At 29.0% G+C, this 20782-nt stretch overlaps 1 protein-coding gene across 1 annotated transcript; it reads left to right on the forward strand.

Moving 5' to 3' along the window:
* The first annotated feature begins 990 nt into the window (after nt 1-990).
* On the forward strand, nt 991-1545 carry UPB1 (transcription factor UPBEAT protein). Its single transcript, XM_011043978.1, has 2 exons — nt 991-1111; nt 1166-1545. The coding sequence occupies exons 1-2, from the start codon at nt 1061-1063 to the stop codon at nt 1472-1474; spliced, it is 360 nt and encodes a 119-aa protein (XP_011042280.1). The 5' UTR covers nt 991-1060; the 3' UTR covers nt 1475-1545.
* The last annotated feature ends 19237 nt before the right edge of the window (nt 1546-20782 follow it).

A 20782-nucleotide genomic window follows, 5' to 3' on the forward strand; every position in this document is an offset into this window, starting at 1 on the left:
CATGGTTTACATTATTATGTTACTGATCATGTATCATCGCAGCAAGGAAGTCAAATTAAATTGAGAATATCAAGTTCACTTAAATGACATATTGTCAAAAATTGGATCAAAGTATACCAACCTTATAAATGAGGAATATATCAAAGATGAAGATTCCCAGATTTTGAAGCTTGGAATCAATTTCCTCCGTAGTATCAGTGATGAAGATGCATGCACTTTTGTCTGTCAGATTGCCGGGTTAATTGTTTGTGTTGGTGTAATTCGAAACAGACATGTCAGAACATGATTGCTGATAAATCTTTAATAAAACAATCATCATCTTGATGGAAAATGGGGTTCATGAATGTCAGAAGAAAATCTACCTTATCCCAACATTAGGATCTAAATTGTCCACATTTGTTAACACGAATATTGACAAAGTAATTAACAATATTTAATCACAGGCTCTTCAATCTTCAAATGCTTGTCGTTTTATAATACAGGGGCTTTCTTGTTTGGAAACACGAGCTTATTAACCACCATGAACCTTAGGGTTTATATATGTAGAATGCCATGTTTTCTGAGCTGGAAATAGGAATATTAAGGACCCCAAATTCAAAATTATATATATTATGCACTGAGTTCGGGAAGTGGGGGAGGAATAATCCAGGGTGTTTTGACGAGATGGGAGGGTGTATGAGAGATGGTGGTTTAGATTAGAGAGGGTTGGGTAGTGGTGAAGAATCATGTGTTTGCATGTGCATTGAGCTGGAGAACATGGCTAAAGCAACAAGCAACCCCCTTATGTACACTTGGCTCTCCCCTATTCATTTATCCCATTGCCTTGGAGTCCTTCTATGAAATTGTGTTTGTTGTCCCGACGTTTCGGCCACCTTAATTTATTTCCATTATCCTCATTTAGCTGGCTATCAACAACTTATTTACCCACTATATATGTCGAATACCGTATATAAATGCCCTCAATTCTGGCATATGCTATACAACGTCTTGTTTTGACAACCAAATTTGAAAGGCCTGCGCAAAAGCTGAACTAGTGCTTCATTCAAAACTCTTTCGAGTAATGGGAGTTTCAGCAGGTGAGCATCCTCCTCTTGTTTCTTTGAAGGGTATGGTCCAAGGAAATGAAGAAACGATGGATATGCCAACTGAAGCTTTGTGGAACAAGGTCGTGGAAGCACAAACCAAAAGAAGATGCCCACTGAGTAGACAAAAAAATGGGCGGCGTTCCAGGAGCAAGAGACCTGGAAGGATCTTGATGAAGAGAAGAGCTCGTGCAGAAGGTTCTACCATGAGGGCAGGATATGGCATCGAGAGAAGAGTTAGAACCCTGAAGAAACTCATTCCTAATAGTGAATCCATGGGATTGGATGGGCTTTTCAGAGAGACAGCTGGTTATATTTTGTCTTTGCAAATGAGAGTTAAACTCATGCAGATAATGGTTAAGGCTTTAACAGGTTCGGATGATGAGTATTAAACTAATTCATTTTGTAAAGGCTATCAATCTTCTTCCTTTTTTTTAAATTTAAATTTGTTTTTTCTTATATATAATTTGCTGTCCTCCATGTTATTCATACCCGTATATAGGACTTGGTTTTGTAAGTCTAGACATTCGTGTACGTGTGATTGCCTAGATTCAACAACATGCAGGTATGCGTGAGAAGTTACTTCGAGGGATGGACGAGTGGATTATCGAAACTCCTGTATTGGTTAATTCAGATATCATGCATTAATTCAATTTTTCCACTCTCGGAATCCTGATGCTTTCATAAAATTTGATCGTATTCACCTAGCTGTGTCTAAAGACAGTACGATAGCATGCAGTTGCGTGGGCTGATTTCGAAACTAGATGATCCAAAGGGTGCCGATTGTCATATTGCCCAAAGGAAAAGGTGGAATATCTATTAACAAAAGAATAATGCTGTGTAGAGGCCTACCATGTATAAATTCCAGGAGTTATTTTCTCCACCACCAAGAAGTTCATCGAGATTTCCATGGGATTTCATCCTCCAAAATGTGTTGCCTTAAATAAAAACAAAGTATTCCATGTTTTGGCAACAAGGGCTCTAATGGCTTGTATTGAAGATTGTACTGAATCGTTACTTGATTCATTTTTAATGGCACATACCATAACAACCTCCTCAATATCTCCTTCCTTATTTACGTATATAATTCATATGATTATATTGTATCTATTATTACTTTGTATATTTTTCTCCTGTGACTTATTTAGAACAAACATGTGCAAATACATACATACATATAAACAAGACTGATGAAAGAAAGCGAACTTCTCATGGTATCATATGGCCGGTGGCTGGTTGTTGTAAAGATAGTGTGGATCTAGGGTTTTTCTTTTTCTTTTTCTTTTATTGTGTCTAGTGAGATATGTTTCCTGTATGAGTTTTTTTATCCTTTAATTAATTTCTTTTTTACAACCCTTTTCTCTTTTTTTGTGTGGTATAACCATCTATTTATTGGCAAAATAAATTTATCTTTTTCCTCACAATTGTTTGGTACTCAAGGAAACTTAGTGAAGTAATTTAAAATCAATTTAGTCCCTCATTTTCTTTCTTTACACTTTGGTCCTCTTGTTCAAATTTTTTATTTATTTTTTATGTGTCTTGTTTTTTTTATTTTGATATTTTAAAAAAAAAAGATAACATCAATGTCTACTCAATAATAGAAAATGATTAATGATTTTGAAATAAACGTGTTAAAAACTAAACATGTCGAAAGTAAATTTTTGAACTTCTAATTTTTTTTGAAAAGGTATTAAAATGTCAAAAACGATGCAAATACATTAAAAATATATTTTTTTGTATTTTTAAAAAGTAAAAAAAAAAATCAAAATCAGGTTATGACAAATGACACAAAGCAGTGACGGGGGGGAAAAAGTCACAAACCTATGTTGATTCTCATACACAAACTTTCATTGATTTTAACTCATTATTTCTTGCACCCTTCAAACTATTCAGGTACTATATTTTTTACATTTGTTCTCAATGAACATAACTATCCTATATTAAGGAGAGTAATGTGGAAAATGCCCTCCATGCTAAGAACAAAATATATTTTATCGATGGAACATTTGCAAAACAAAACCCTCACTCTCCACCTTTTTCTATTTGGAAAAAAATGCAATTTGAAAAAATTCTCAAATGCACATGCGGTGCAATAAAGGAATTTGTAATAATAAGAGAGTAAGAGAAGATCTATCATTTTTTTATTAGATTAACTGAAAACTTTAAAATTATAAGATCTCAAATCCTTAGTTTTAAGACTCTTCATTCGTTTAGTAAGGTTTATGATATGGTAATTCATAACGAGAAACAACAAACTTCTTCCATGAGATGTACCCCAGACATGGAAGTTACTTCCCTTGCTGTCAAAACCAATATAGGATACGTTAAAGACAAATAGGAATTGCAATACGAGCATTATAATTATATAAGTCATACAAAAGATGAGTGTTACAAACTAGTAGGATATCCATCAAATTAAAAACCAAGTCGCAAGATACACCAAAGTGAAAGGAATGAACAAACAAAATATATGAAGGCACAATCAAGTAAGAACAATTCAACCTATATTGTCATGTCAAATGGCATTATTAAATCAAGTAAGACAAGTTTTCACCTATATTTGGACTGATTATGAATCAATACAATCAATTAATACAACTTTTTAATAGCAATTCCTTGAATTTAGCTAATCATACTAGTAAGAAAACCTTTCAACTCATAATTGGATTGTTAAAAGTAGGGCCTCTAATCACGTGGTTGAATTAGAAACTTTGCTGGATGATATACAATCAATTCACAATCACACACCAATTAATATTCTTAATGGAAATTCATTACTTGTTATTCATGTTAATAGCATAACCTTTGTTATAAGCCAATTTTTAACCCTTTATTTTTATATTTTTTAAATATAATAAAATTAAAAAATATATATATTCTTGATATATTTGCATCATTTTTAGCAATTTTAACTTCTTCTCAAAATAATTCAAAAAACTTTTTCAACGCGTTCAGCTTTTAACATCTCTTTTTTAAAATTTTACATGATTTTTCTTATCAAGTCAATGTTATTTAGAAAATATTTAGATGTTGTTTTTGTTGAGATAGAATGATTTTTATAATCTGCCAAAAGTAGTGGTGGTTGTTTGATGCTTATTTTTGGGTTGCTAGTTCATCTCCTTGGTTCTTGAGCTTGGTTTGTTCCAAAAGAGTCAATTTTGGATGTAAGTTTAATGTATTGATTGGCTATTAATAGGGCTACAATTTTGGTTTTAGGAATTCCATGCATGTTTTCCATGATTTATGATTTTTTTTTGTTTATTTTGATTAAAACGTATATGAATATTGCAATGTGGTTTGTTAAGGTCAAAAACTAGAAGTTTAAAGCTTCAAATGGCATTTCTGGATTTTTATTGTTGAATGTTCTTTATGTTCATCCAAAGAATATTATATTGAATACAAGTTTTAGGTTTCGTTTTGATTTGATTTTGGTTTTTGTATCTTTATATGACTTGTTTAATCGATAATCTAGAGTCTTAAAGCATCAATAACATTTATGGATTATTAATCCTATGTTTCAGTTTTAAATTGAAACTTAATTTTATAAAATCATGTTAATTCTTTGATAATCAAAGTAAATGAATGTTTGAATCTTAGTCCATGATGATTATACCTTTGATTGCTTAAAAACTTGTCTGGATTGAAATTTATGTTGCTAGGTTTGGTTTGAATGCACATCAGGGTTCTTCGTGTTCTTTATTTTTTTCTAGGTTTTTATTCGTTTTAATAGATAATTTTTTAGTTTTCGTGATTTTGTTAACTCTAATTCATTTTGGTTTCTAGTTTAATTTTTGGTTTATTTTTCAAGTCAAACTAGGTGGTTTTTTGTTCGGTTTATGGTTGAACCAATTGTTTCGACTTAAAACATTGTTTATTATTGGGTTGGGGTTGAACCAATGTTTTCAAGTCAATTCGATTGTTTTTTTTTTTAGGTACCTAGGTTTTGTTTGGTTGGTTACTTTTTTGTTAAGGAATTTTTTGCTTAAAGGGTTTGATTAGTAATTAAAAGTGCAATTTTATCAAAGTTTTATATCATCACTTTGCACTTCAAGTATCAATAACTCCTTAACTAGAACATGTTTTATAATAACATATCTAATAATATAAAATACCTTTAATTTATGGTGTATATTCATCTTAAATACAAACCTATTACATAAATAAAAGGATTGATTGATGAGTTTAATTAATAAAATTAAGAAGACAAAGAGAGGGCTAAGATTAAAAAGAGATGCTGGTTCAGTCCAAACTGGAATTATCTTATTTAAAACCAAACTTTTAAATATTATCAAGAATTTATGATGCTAACTTATGTTAACAACAAATCAAGTTTTTTCCATAGCACAGGTGTACGTTATATCATATGGTTGGCTATAAAAGTGTCAACCATTTGTTATACCAAATGTTACACAACACAAATCTAGATTAACTATTTAACAAGTAAGGTATTAAGAATTAGTAAGCTAAAAAGATAAGAAATGTTAATAATAAACTTTCTTAAATATAAACATTGAAGTCCATGTAGAGTTTATATTATACCTATTCTAAAATTAGTGAAACATTTTCACCTTGATATAATAAACTTAGCTAAATATTATAAAAAAGAGAAACATAAATAAACTAAATAAGAACATAGTTATGATGAAAAGTATAAACAAGATATTAATGACAACAAACCTTAAACATTACAAAAATATAAAGAAAGAGAGCAATAATATAATCTTGATTTGAAAACCAAGATGTCTAAATGCTTGGCAAATGCCTCTTTTTATAGGCTAAAATTTAGAACTATTGATTTGATAACTAATTGTTGAGTGGGCAACCACATCTTAACTTAGTTACAATCCTTATCTTCTTATCTAAATAAAATATCATTGCTAATATCAGAATTTGAATATATAGCCTTCATGAAAGTTCTGAAAAATTATCTCAGCTTTCCAGCACAAAAAGAATCGATGCATTTGGACTTTTAGAACTCAAGATTTGAGCTAAACATTAAACAATGTCTGGGCTACAAGACATATTTCAACTTCTCTTTAATGCTAAGATTTGGATTTCCAAACGGCAGAACTGAGTCTTAAATTCTCATGAATATTTTAGGTTGTATCTTAGCTTTCTAGCCATATAAACCAACCGGAAATTTAAGATCTACAGCTCCAGATGTGACCCAATGACTGAACAGTGTTATAGTTTGAATTGAATCAGCATCTCTTTTCTAAACTTAGCCTTTTATTTGTCCTTTCACTTTTAATAATTAATCACATCAATCAATCTTTTGAATTATAAGATATGCCTGCATTTAAAATGAGTATTTACCATAAATTAAAGCTATTTTTTATCATTAGACTTTTTATTATAAAACATGCTTAGGTTAGGAAATTTAATGATATTTTAAGTTCAAAATAATAATATAAAACCTTGATAGAAATATATTTTTAAGTACTAATCAGTGTGGAAATCAAAGAAGATAGAAAATAGAGAATAAAAAAAGAAAAATTCATTAATGTCAAACTAAAGGTCCGCAAGCCACACATGGTATCCAAGGATAGAGAGGCCACCAAAGCTATTTGAATGGCACCTCGAAAGCCATTGTTTTTCCATTGAACGCTCACTTATGTCCCACCTAAAGAGCATGGGCATATCACCCGCTCTAGCATAGGTGTTGCACGCACCAATTACTTTTGGTTTTAAATAATATTTTATATTTATTAAAATACCAAATCAATCCACGTTCATCTTAATTATAACCAAAAAATCAAGATGAAAAATACAAAAAAGTCTTAGGCCTCCAATTCAAAAAAAAATTATTTCAATGGTAATTTAGTGATTTTACTATGCTTTAAAAAGTGAAATTTGATAAAGCCCTTATATGCCAATTGAATAAATTTTTTTAAGTTTAATATAATTATTTTATTGTGTTTTAAAAATATAAAGACACCAAGATGTCCTTAATATATCTGAAAATAACTAATGAATCGTGCAAAAATTTTGTATCACCCTTAATAGCCCTTCATTGACTTTTGTTGTTAAAGGCAAAATAGTAATTACAATATTTCAGTCCACATTGTGATGTGCCTTCCACCATACTGCAGCAATGATCTTTTTTAGTATTTTTTTTTAACTAGTTTTAAATTTCACAATATGTTATAAGTAAGATTTCAAGTTAATTTTTAATATAATAGAAGAATTTACTAGTGTTATAGATATGTTTTTATTGTACCATGTTTTTTTAATTGAGAAATGTGAAGATGCTATTTATATTTAATAAAAATAACTTTTAAAAAATAGATGAATCAATCAACTATAAACAATTGTTAATGTTAATTAAATACTAAATTGTTAAGCCAATATTTCTTTTCTAAAAACATAAGAAGATGAGTATGTAAATATTTAACACCTAATTTTTTTTTGCATTTATGCATTTTTATTTTTTTATCTATAAAAAAAATTTAAAAAAAAAGAAATACATCATACAAATATAATTTATTTATATCAAACATAAAAAAAAATATAAATATCAATTATAATAATAACCTTAAAACATTAAAAAAATACTAAATAGTTTTAAAAACTAACTATTATTTTAAAGAAATGAACACAACAATTTAAAAAATGAGAGAGCGAGGATATTGGTTTAAATTGAAATTAAAACACTAATGTAAACTACAAATGCATACAAAAGAGTAGGTATTAATTAAAAATCTTACAAAAAGTAAAAAAAAAAAAAAAAAAAAAAAAACAAAGAAAAAGAGACGTTATACGTTGTTGAGCCTGACATATCAAGTTTATGTATATGGACAACCACTTGAACCTAATCAATGCTTGACATTGAAAATACAAACCCACGCTCCTTTTACATATATATATCACGATCCAGTGTATATATGGGGGCTATTTTTAAAAACAATTAAAACTGTAACATGTCGTATGCTACCCAAATTTATGGCCACCTATGGCAATTGAAAACCTACCAAAAAGTTGAGTTTTTAGCTTTTGGATATTTTCAACAAGATTTTCACTTTAAAATAATTAATAAATACCATATAAACATCAATACATTTATTTATGACCTTAAAATAGCAAAAACTAATCGGTTAAAAATCATAAAAACAACTTAAAACTACAAAATATTTCAAGCCTCAATCTATTTTTCAGTAAAATAAAGACCAAAAATCATTATCATCAAACTTTTTTCAATGATTTTGATTATCGAAATCATGACATTTAAAAACTCTTTTTTTTTTCACTAATTTTTGATGATTTTTCTTTCAGCTCTCAAATAGAGGGACTATGAAATGAATAAAATAAATTTTTTAACTAAAATAAAAATTATTGTTAATTTGAGTTTAACTATTTATTTTATCCGAGTTTTACATTTTAATCATTTTTTTTCTAATTAGATCTTTTTATCATAATTTCAAAGCTATCCACATTTAATTGGGGTATAAAATAATTCAATAGAAAGAAAGAAAAACAATTCAAGGATAAAAATAGAAAGAAAATAAAAAGGAGGGGACTTTTGTCATATCCCTCGTCTTCCATGTTTTCTATGTTTATATATTCATGCCCCTTCCTTCAACACAATGCCAGCCCAATCAACTAATTAATCCGTCTTAATTTGGTATATGTCTTTTGTATAAAGCCCGGATCAGCCCATTTTCTACTCCACAGCCGCATGGATCCTTTTAACAATTTTTGTTGTTTAACGGGAGAAGAGAAAGGAAATGAAAGACAAGAGAAAACAAGTCTGGGTTCAATATATGACTGCTACGTGTCGAGTAAACCTCCAAAAGAATATTAATACTATTTAGCTTTACATTCTATTTGGAAATGCAATACAAACCATATATTTAAAATAATTAAAAACATTTTGTTAAAAATAAATTTATTTTATATATTTTGAATCATTTTAATACTTTGATTTTAAAAATAATTTTTAACAAATACAAAATATTATTTTAATATATTTCAATATGAAAAGCACTTTACAAAACAATCACAATTATAATTTTAGAAAAAAAAATTAAAACTTTTGAGTTATTATTTTTTAATTTACCAATAAGTAATTGTTAACCTAAATGGATAATTTATTTGTTTTAATATTACAGATTTTGAAATTCTTAAAAAAAATAGTATTGTAATATAAGATCTGTTATTTAATTTATTATCCAATGAACGATAATCATCGGGTAAATTTTATATCTATATTTTAATTATAAAATGACTAAATTTCTGCTGCATAATTAAAACCCTTGTAAAACACTATCATCATTAAAATCATATACCATGAAAAAAATAGCTAAAACATAAATGAATATAGATGATTTGTTTAATAATTTTAAAATTATATATTTTAAATTTTTGTTATACAAAATATCTCGATGTTATTTATATAGTTTTTTATTTTAGTAATCTGTAATGACCATAAATATATTTTACACAGCAGGTGTCACATTTTAAAAAAAATCACAAATAATCAAAAATATATTGTTAATATAAAAAAACCTCAATTTTCGTGATTTTATATATTTTAAATATACGAAGGTGAATAAAAATTAAATACATTAAATTTGATTTTTTTCATTACTAAACACCACCTTAGATTATAAAATTAAATATTAGCTCAATCAAAGCATATAAATTAAATAACTAAAACTATGCTATGATTTATTTTTATATTTATAAAGAAAAATAAATTGTGTGTAACACGAAAAAAATAATCCAAAACAAACACAAAAGTGATATTTAAACATTAAAAACAAAGTTAAAAATAAATAAAAATAAAAAAGAATGACGAGGCACACCTTACTCTGCGCCCGGGCCTGCGCCTACATAAGCGTGTATTGCAATAGCAGATGAATTGCCATTCGTTGCATATTCTCCAGCAACTCTTCAATCTCTAAAAAGTTCTATTCATTGGCATTCTACATTTTTTTTTTTTCTCTTCTAGTCAAAAGTACTCAAATTTTTAAAAACTCATTTCCAATATCAAAACCCTTTTTAATTATTTTTAAAACAACAAAAAATTAAAAAATTTGGCAAACTCAAACTCACACTATAGCATTGATCTACTCTTCTGATTTTTTCTTGGTAGCTTTAAGGAGCCAAACTATTATCAACGAAATCAAATTTGATATTGTTGTGTGGTCATGTTATTCAAAAATTAAAAAAAATGATAATAATTTTAATTGTTTTTCTTAATGTTTTTTTATCGTTTTGACATGATAGTATTAAAAATAAATTTTAAAAAATTAAAAAATATTTTTTTATTTTTTTTAAATACTTTAAAAAATAATTGTTATTACAATATTAAACATTACTAAAATCTAGATATCAAGATTTAATAATTAAGGCTGAAATTGCATCTAAAGTACACCAAATTATGGTGATTTAGTAAACTTCTCTCACGTAACTCTTTTATTTTTTAAAATGATATTTGGTATTGTGATAGTGGTTTTTTAAAATATTTTTTATTTAAAATATATTAAAATAATATTTTTTTTATTTTTTAAAATTTATTTTTCACATTAGCACATTAAAACAATCTAAAAATATCAAAAAATTAATTTTAAAAAAATTAAAATTTTTAAAAAGTATGTTGCAGCTACAAAGAGAAAGTTTATGAAGATGGCAAAAATAATCATTTTTTAGAATTTTGATTTTTATATAAAAGGATTAGAATTGATAATATAAATATTGAATGACTATAATGATTTTTTAAAGCAACTTTTATGCACAAATGCATCAAATGTAGTCATTTCATGACCAACAATTTACTATTTATTTTGGGAAAAAATAAACACTAATCTCCCTTTTTATCTTTTTCTTTTTTAGTTTTGTATCTGACAAATTAGTCTGGCTCCAGCACAAGATCATTACCTACATGTGATGTTATTAATTAAATTAAACACAAAAACTATTAAGTATTACCTAAAAAGTGTGGGTTTTGCACTATATAAGGTTCTATTGTTCATCCTCTCAAGCGTTAGTATAAATGAGTTATGTAAAATTTTATATATTTTGAATTTGATTCTTAATTTTTTTTATCAATTTAGGCCACCAAAATAAATAATATTTGTGTCAAATGGTTCTATTTTATAAGGGAAATTCATATTATGTGTTTTTTTACCTTTAAAATGCGTGAAAAAACATACCTGAACTCTGGTTGATTTTTATTTTTTTAATGATTTCTTGGGTTTTTTTAAAGCCATAGATAGGTTTATCACAGTTCTTACAGGGTTTTATAGGTGTTTTGTATCCAAAAACATGATTTTAGGTAAAAAAAAACTTAGATCTCATAATAACCAAAATGTGGACAAATTAAACTACATGTCTTTTGATTTGCTTTTCAAAAAAAAATTAGAGTGGACGACATATCATCCATTTTTCTTGCAAATAAAAAAACATAATTGCCCAATCACGAGGGCTTACCAAAATGGGCTAGACAAGTTGGCCTAGCTTATTAAGCCCAATATCACCTAGCCTTTGCTTCTTTATTTTTTCTAATTTTTTTTCTAATCTTTGTTAAGTTTATGATTCTTTTTTATATGGTTTTTCCTTTAAATTTTTTTGAATTCATATTTGAATTAGTATCATTTCTCTCTTTCATTTTATTTGGAGAGCCTTTTTTAAATGACAATTGTTTTTTCAATTAGATATTTAAATTTGAAGAGTTTTTTGAATACATCTATAATTTTTTTTATCTTTTATATGGATGGAATTTATTTTTAAAAATAAAAAAATTATTTTTAGATAATATTTTTAATATGTGCAGCCTTGCATGATTTTTTAATCTTTTTATTTTATTCAATTAATTTAATTTATATCTCTATTTATATCATCATATTGATTATTATTTTTTTGGTTTTTCCTCTAATTTTTTGAAATTATATTTAAATTTGTATCCCTTCTCTCTTTCATGTTGTTTAGAGAGAGTTTTTAAATATTATTTCAATGCATCTCCAAGTAAAAAATACTTTGAAAAACAACTGTTACCATAATATCAAACAGGCACTTCAAATGGCTTAATGTGGGGTGCTTGCCAAGACAAAAAAATCTTGCCCTTGGATTATTACTAGATTTTATAAAAAAGATTGTTTGGATTTTTTTGGTTTTCTAAAAGATGGAAACTAAAGGGATTTTAACTGGAAATTAGAAAAAACAAAAACAAAACTGCCCTTTCCACCCCTAAAGAAAAGAAGAAAATAAAAATATAAGGTGGACACTAAGAGAATGAGAGAGAAGATAAGGGTGAGAGGAAAGAGAAAGAAGAATTTGTTGTCGAAACCTTACTGGAGCTCTATCATCACCACGCACCACCTTGGAATGAAGCCCCTGACAAAATAATTCCAACAATACCAAGAAAATCCATCATTAGAGCTCGGAGGAAGTTATATGTTCCTTCTTAATGTGGTGGCTTTCCTCACATGATCGTGTGTGAGTTACATGCGCCATGCAAATTTTTTTAATTAAGTTTTTAATTCTCTTATAAGTTTTTAATTTAGTTTTTAACTTAATCTCACTTGAGCCTAATAAAATCCCAACTAAAGAGAGAAGAAAATAAAGGAAAAGAAAGATATAAATGACCTAACTAGGTTAACTCATTCTAGTCGTGTCCATAATTTGAATAGCGAATTTGCAGGGTTAACTCAAGTTTACTAGGTTTCATCCAATATGTCATCATCTTGCTATTAAAACAAAAAAAGATGTTATCTTGTAGAAAATTAAAGTCGAACCATGCTTTTACTAGTTGTCCATGTTGTCTATAGATCTGTCAAATCAATTGTGTCATGTCGTGGAAACTTCCATATATTTAATTTGAAGCTCAGGCTAGGTAAGGACTTGGATCGGAAGGTTTCAAGATTGACATGTCGAGCCTGGTTTAGTTAAATTATCAAAAAATTCCCCACTCCATGACCATCCTTTTTTATATTGAAAAAAAAATAATGTCATTTGTTTTTTTAAAAAGAAAATTTAAACACCTTTGTCTCTTTTTTTTTAGTCATATCATGTTTTGATTGTGTCAGCTTAACATACTACGAGCTTACATTCGTTTGTTTTTTTAAAAAAAAATGCTTATAGGAACATTATTCATACCTTGAATCTATAGTCGTAGCGACTCATATGCAAACATAATACTATATATAAAAAATTAATAACTTTCATCCTTTAATTAGTTTAAACATGAAATTTAACTAAACATGACACAAGCTTTAGGCACCCAATATGAATTTACCTAGTAACATATAATCAAAAAAGTAGATTTTTTAACCTAGTAATGCATAATCCAAAGAGTAGATTTTTAATCTAGTAACTTATTTATATTATCAATGATTAAATAACCATATTTTTTCTAGCTAATTGAAGCATTTGTGATACCATACCATTACTAAAATCATTTATCATAATAATAATAATAAAACAACCAACATGTGCATGAATATAATAATGTGTTCTATAAATCAATTACCTAAACACAAAAAGAACTAGACACCTTTCTAATATTTTGATGACGTCCTAAAATACAAGATATGTAACTAAAAGGTTATTTAGTGTTTGGAATAGTAATTAATCAATATATTCAAGTGCTTAGATTTCTTCTCCTTAATCAAGGAAACTCCAAGCTTATGGTAGAAGTTTAAATATCTGCAAAAGCAATCCTCATCAGGAGGACTTAAAAACCCTCCAATAATAAAGTCAATATATTTATAAATAAAAATATATATTTCATAACTTAAAGCAATAAATGATTTTAAAGATTTTTAAATTATAGAAACAAAAATATTTGTTCTTGAACTTTAAAGTTAGTTAATGCTCTGAAATCTATGTATCTTTATCTTAAAAGATGAAAAGTTATGAACTATTTATCGGGATGGTTCAGAGGGTATTTTTAGCTCATGAGCCTTGTTTTTCCATAGAAGAGAAATACTGAAATGTCCTTTGCTTTCAATGACAATTATGGGAGACAAATATCTCTTACATAACATTAATGAGATAGTAAATATTATACCTTCCTTAAAAGACCTTGTATACACCTATAAGTGTAGGGAAATTATAACCTTAATATGAATGATTATTCTAAATTGAGAGATATTGCTATTTATTATGAATTTAATACTTATATTCTAGAGAATCATCCAGATCAGACATATAGCCTTAGAATTTGATAATGTCTAAATTTTTTGGGTCTAATCTGTTTCTCAGATTTATGTTTCCTTGGACTCTTGGACTTAGCTGACTCACAAGTTCAAGTTCTTTAGATGTGTCATGTTTACTAGATCCACAATTCCTTGAACTTGACAAACTACCTAGTCCAAGTTTTCTAGGTCTGGCATATTTTCTAAACTCACAATTCTTTAAACTTGGCTAACTACCAAATCTAAATCCTTTGAGTTTGGCATGTTCGCAACACCCACGTTTCCTTGAACGTAGCTATCTACCAAGTCTAAGTTTTTTTAAGTCTGACATGTTCGTTAGACTCATATTTCCTTGAACTTGGCTGATTGTCAAGTCTAAATTTATTATATTTAACATGTTTGCTAGACTTATGTTATCTTGAACTTAACTAAAGACCAAGTCCAAGTTTTTTGGGTTTGTCATACTCGTCAAACCCATATTATTCAGGGCTTAGTCAACTACCAAGCCCAAGTACTTTGGGTCTAGCATATTCATCAGACCTATGTTATATTGGATTTAGTTGACCAAGTCCAAGTTCTTTGGATTTGGCATGTTCATTAACCTCACGTTTTGTTGAGTTTGGCTGACTTTCAAGTTCAGGTTCTTTAAATCTAACATGTTCGCCAAACCCACCTTACCTTGGGCTTAGTTAACTATCAAGCCCAAGTTCATTGAGTCTGATATATTTGTCAAGCCCATTTTATTTAAAGAGATTTTTATTTATAAAAATCTTAACCAAAAGTTAACTCATTATATTCAATAGTTATCGAATACTTTCAAAATGATACATTTAAAATCTATTAAAAAAATTACAAATCAATGATATATATCTTTTTGAACAACTTAATATTATTGACCTAATTCTTTTTATTTTTGAAATATTTGATGAGCAAAAATACATCTTACACAACATATTTCACAATTAAAAAACTCATGAACAACCAAACTTTTATTATTATTATAAAAAGAATTCTTAATCAACATGTGAATTTTGTAAATTTATATATTTTTTAACAATGAAGGGGAATAAAATTTAATTGTGTTACTTTGATTTTTTTTATTACTAAACATCATGTTAAGATTTCAAATTTAAAGATCTAAAAATATATATCATGTTCTATTTTTTATATTTTAAAAGAAAATAAATAGTTTTTAATATAAAAATCTAAAAAAATCAATAATTTAGAAGAAAAATTAAAAAAAAAAACTAGGAGAGTAAAAATGAAAAAACTAGGAGTAGTTAGGACTAGCTCATATGCTAGGCATGCTAGCTAATTCAAGTGGCTAGGCCAAGTCTGCCTTTATAGACCATTAAAAGTTAGAAATTAAAAAGCAAATGGACCATGTATGTAATAAGAGAATTTTTTATTTTAGATTCAAAACCAAATACAAAATTAGTTCAAATCAACCAATTTCACTTCAATTTATTTTGTAAATAAAACTTGCAAAATATAACAATGTTCTAACTAGCAAATTTCTCCCATGAAATTTACATCCTTTTTTTTTTTTGCAATTGTTCAATATGCTAACATTTTATCCTTAAATTCGCCATTGAAATGATTCCTTGTGGTATAATTTGGATCAAAAACTAACCAATACAAATAATATGATAATGGCTAGTATTAACAAGTTACATAAAACAAATCTTCTCCTTTTAACCAAATGTTTAATATAAAAATTTTAAAGTTTTATACATGAAAACTTGAAATCAAAAATTAGGTTCATCAAAATAAATAAAAAAGATAGAAAATTATGCTAATAAAATTAGCAGAAAACTTGCCTAGCAGAGGAGAGAAGACAATTACAAGAAAAAAATAAAAAGAGCAAAGAACTGAGATCAAAGAGGTAGAAACCAGAGAAATAAATAGAGGGTGGGTTATAGGTGGAAGAGATTGAGAGAGAAGGAGTCAAGGAAAATAGGGAAAAAGGTGTGTGTGTGTGTGTGTGTGTGTGTAAGAGCATCAGAGAGTAAATTAATTTAATTTTAGAGTTTGAGTGACAATATGTTTAATTTTCTGGTTGAACCGATTCATTTTGATTCGGTTCAATTGGTTTCAAACTTCTAAAGTCAAAACTAAACTAAACTAATTTTTTGTTTTCTAATATGTTTTTTCAATTTTTTTGGTTGTTTGGTTTGTTTACTCACCCCAAATATACAACAACAAAGGAAATTAACATCACATTAATTTTTAAAATCCATTTCCATATCATATCTTCAATCTACCTTATATATATATATATATTGGAGACTTTAAATTGTCTTTAAAGAACCCTAGAGGTTGAAATCTATTGAATGAGATTTTATTATTATGTTTTGTTATTTCTTATATTTGTTTAAATGTATTTCAGATTTTGTTAGTATTCAGTGTTTCACGTGATGTCTTCTATACTCTATCTTTCTACTTTAGGACATTGAGGATAATGTCTCGTTTTGGTTGGACGGAGAGGGTAATAGTTGATACTGAAAAAAAACTAATTGTGTTTTCTTTTTTATAAACCATTTGCAAACTGTTGTTACTAAGATGGCAGAGTAAGGAGGAATTTTATTGACTCTTGAGACATACCTTGGTTAATATTTTTTAATGGTTATTTGTAATATTCATAACAAGTGTTGTAACCCAATTTTAGATTCACTAAAATTTTCTCGAATGTTATTTTATTTTATTATTCATAACAAAAAAATAAAAAAAAAATTTTAAAATATATTTTCTCGAGTCAACAACATCTTTTAATCAAAACCAAGTCCATCAGGTCAATACGGGTTAAACCATGTCGATCAGGATGAAAAATGAGTTTTGGGTCGTTTCGGGTTAAAACCGTCATTTTCGGTCAAAACCGAGTCCATCGGGTCAATACGGGTTAAACCATGTCAATCGAGATGAAAAATGAGTTTCGGGCCATTTCGGGTCAAAACTAAGTCCAGTGAGTCAATACGGGTCCAGCCATGTCGACCAGGATGAAAAATGAGTTTCGGGTCGTTTCGGGTCAAAACCGTCATTTTCAATCAAAACCGAGTCCACCGAGTCAATACGGGTCCCACCATGTCGATCGGGATGAAAAATAAGTTTCGAGCCATTTCAAGTCAAAATCATCATTTTTAGTCGAAACCGAGTCCATTGGGTCAATACAGGTCCCACCATGTCGACCGGGATGAAAAATAAGTTTCGGGCCGTTTCGGGTCAAAACCGTCATTTTCGGTCAAAACCGAGTCCACCAGGTCAACACGGGTCCCACCATGTTGACCGGGAAAATGAGTTTCAGACTATTTTTGGTCAAAACTGTTATTTTTGGTCAAAAAAACCAGGCTTACCGAGTTGATACCCGTATAAAGATTTTTTGGTAATTAAAATTGATTTTTAGAGGATGAAAAGCTTTTTCTAATACTGATTTGAGTTTTTAATTTTACCCCTATAAATAAATATTATTATTATATATAATAAAACAAAAAAAATAATACAGTTTTGTCACAGTAGGCGGAGGATTTTTGTCGCTGGTAAGCGATGCAGCTGTACATTGAAAATTTTGCACAATCCGTGATTACTTGCACAATCCGTGATTCATTGTCCCCTGTTATTGGTTATAAATAGCCAATGAAACTAAGCCAGAAGGATAAGAAAAAAAGAAAAGAAGAGAAATCCAAATTCGAGCGCTTACTATTTACTTACTATTTGTGCTACTATTTTAAACTATTTACTTATTTTCTACTTTTTCTTCGCGAGCAAAATGTTAATTTAAAAAAAAACAATTTGAAAAATAATAAAAATATCCTAACCATTAGATCTAATAGTGTTTAAATCTAGGCCTTTGATTTTTTAGGATACAATAGGCTTTACCACACCGGATTAGAACTCAAATTCTTGTTGCGCCACGTCATCAGGTGTACCCCACATTCGGTACACCGCGCCACACCGGAATAAAGCTCAACCCATCTGGACCGTCCGATCAACTTGCAAATCAAGCCAATCAAAGCCGCACGATCAGCTCATCCGTGATGCAACGGTTCACAGCTTTGAGACGCACCGGTGTACCATACTTGTGTTCACACCGTAGCAAATCTCAGAGTCTCTGTCTCCTCTTGCCGGCGATTCTCTCTCTCTCATCGGATCTTCCATTTCCGGCAGTTTTAAGCCAGAAAAACACCACAGAAAGGTGTATCATCCCCTCTAAAGCAAAACCCCGGCCGTTTTACGTGTTTTCACCGTTGAATTTGGCCGGAAAAAAGCCGCAACAATCATCAGTCAACCGAGCTTCAAATCGACGATTCTCCCTCATCAGCCATCAATAGAAGACGAGACCACCGCCATCAGAATCCTCGCCCTCAAATCTACCAGAATCAACCATATGTTGGCCGGAAGCTCATTGGAAAATTTCACTGCCTCCAACAGTAACTCTCTCATCAGATCTTCCATTTCCGGCCATTTTAAGCCCGAAAAACACCATAGAAAGGTGCATCGTCCCCTCTGAAGCAAAACCCTACCCTTTTACGTGTTTTCATCACCGAATCTGGCCAGAAAAAGGCCACGACAGTCACTGGCCAACCGAGCTTCAAATCGACGATTCTCCCTCATCAGCCATCAACAGAAGACGAGACCACCTCCATCAGAATCCTCGCCCTCAAATCTACCAGAATCAACCATCAGTTGGCTGGAATCTCATTGGAAAATTTCACCGCCTCCAACAGTAACCGCGCGAGCCACACGCGCCGCCAATGATATTTTCGTAAATTTCTGATAAATCCGAGGGTATTTCAGTCTTTTACCTATACAGTGGCACTCAGGTAATTTTTTATAATTTTTATGGTACTTTTGATATTTTTATATATAAATACTTGTAAATTTTTTTTGCATGTAAAAAAAACAAAATAAAACAAAATAAATTTAAAATAAATAACGACGCGGGTCCAGCACCCATTTTATCATGTCACTGTTCATGGGTTCAAAACCCGATTCTCAAGTATGGATATACCCATTTTTCAACGATATCAAAATAATTTTTGTTTTATAAAATAAATATTATTTGTCGACACGTCTCTTTTATTTATAGAAAAGGACCGATGTCAAAAATTTAAATACCAAATATCGATTATGTCCATTACTATTTCTTTTGGTAAATCAGACGTAACTCTCCTTTTTAGGGACAAACATCGACATTTTAGACAAAGTTTTCTAATTTTAGGGACTGATGTCATTTTTAACGTGTCTTTTATTTTTAGGAACCGAATTTAACCATCTTAAAGTTTTTTGCAAATAAGCTTAAAATATAATAGCATTTGAATCAAAATAAGAAAAACACACAAGTAAAGGTAACCTTTCTCTGAAAGGATGTTTTAAGGGTGGTGTCTACCTTCCCTTAATACTAACCCAATACCTGAATCTCTGGGACCAGTGTCTAATTTTGGATTTCTAGTTCCCTCAAATTACTAGATGGCGACTCCAATAAAAATCTTTATTCCCCCCAATCAAGAAAAAAGCTTATTCTTTTTGTTAAATAAACAAAAAAAAGAGTGGAGTCGTCCCCCGACGTCGTGTAGTGACAACAAGATCTATTAAAATACTTCTTGAAATATTTAGGTTTACAAACTCTCGTATTGTTCTCACTTAATTCTTCTCATGTACTCATTTAACATGTATTCTTAAACCTTAATTTTCACACACACATTTTAATATATGATTGTGGGTTGCTCATTAGATTATTATATTATTTATGTTCTTTTGTTAAAGGTAACAACTAAGAAAAAAGGATTGTATATAATTTGAAAACAAAAATAACGTAATGATAATAAAAATGTAGATAAGTTAGGTTTCGTAGACTCCCTAACCTAAGCAATTAAGCCCAAAAGGGGTGTCTTAACACCTAATACCCTAAAGTCAACTAACTTAGGAGCTATTGACCTAACGCTTGTTACATGAGTTGAGGAAAAAAGTTTAAGGGAATCAAATATTGCACTATCTACTATCAGTATCTACAACCCGAGTTACTAAGCTCGTAGGGTGTCTCAACACCTAATGCCATAAAACCAACTGGTTTAAGAGTCATTAGCCAAAAGCTTATTACATGGGTTAAAGATGCATGGTGTTTTAAGTTATATGTATATATATTAAAAAAATAAGAAAAAAAATAAATAATCTCAACCCAAGGAAGTGAACCTTAAACATTAGAACAAAAAATTTGTTTTCTTTCAAGAAAAGTCTCATAACTATGTGTTGATATATTAAGCATTAAAAAAAAGGTTATTAATATCTTGTTTAAGAGGTATTGAGCAGATATATAAATTTAATGAGAGTTTGTTTATCCGGATAGATTAATAAAAGTTGAATGATAAATACCTTACTTTGTGGAATTTATAAATTATTTTTCTTTTTTAACACTTTGATTACTAGGGACTAGTAATAAGCTGGTTGAGAGGGGTGATTAATACTTAAAAGTGTATTTTTATCAAGGTTTTATATCATCATTTTACACTTGAAGTATCAATAACTCCTTAACTAAAGCATGTTTTATAATAATATATCTAATAATATAAG

This window comes from Populus euphratica, unplaced genomic scaffold (assembly GCF_000495115.2).
Source record: "Populus euphratica unplaced genomic scaffold, PopEup_1.0 scaffold173.1, whole genome shotgun sequence".
Lineage (NCBI taxonomy): Eukaryota > Viridiplantae > Streptophyta > Magnoliopsida > Malpighiales > Salicaceae > Populus > Populus euphratica.

What these genes read in the sequence shown, in the direction of transcription:
- UPB1 (XM_011043978.1), top strand. Translation starts at nt 1,061, where the DNA reads ATGGGAGTTTCAGCAGGTGAGCATCCTCCTCTTGTTTCTTTGAAGGGT. An exon ending in TTGTTTCTTTGAAGGGTATG is followed by an intron (nt 1,112 to 1,165) that starts GTCCAAGGAAAT and finishes TTGTGGAACAAG; the next exon opens with GTCGTGGAAGCACAAACCAA.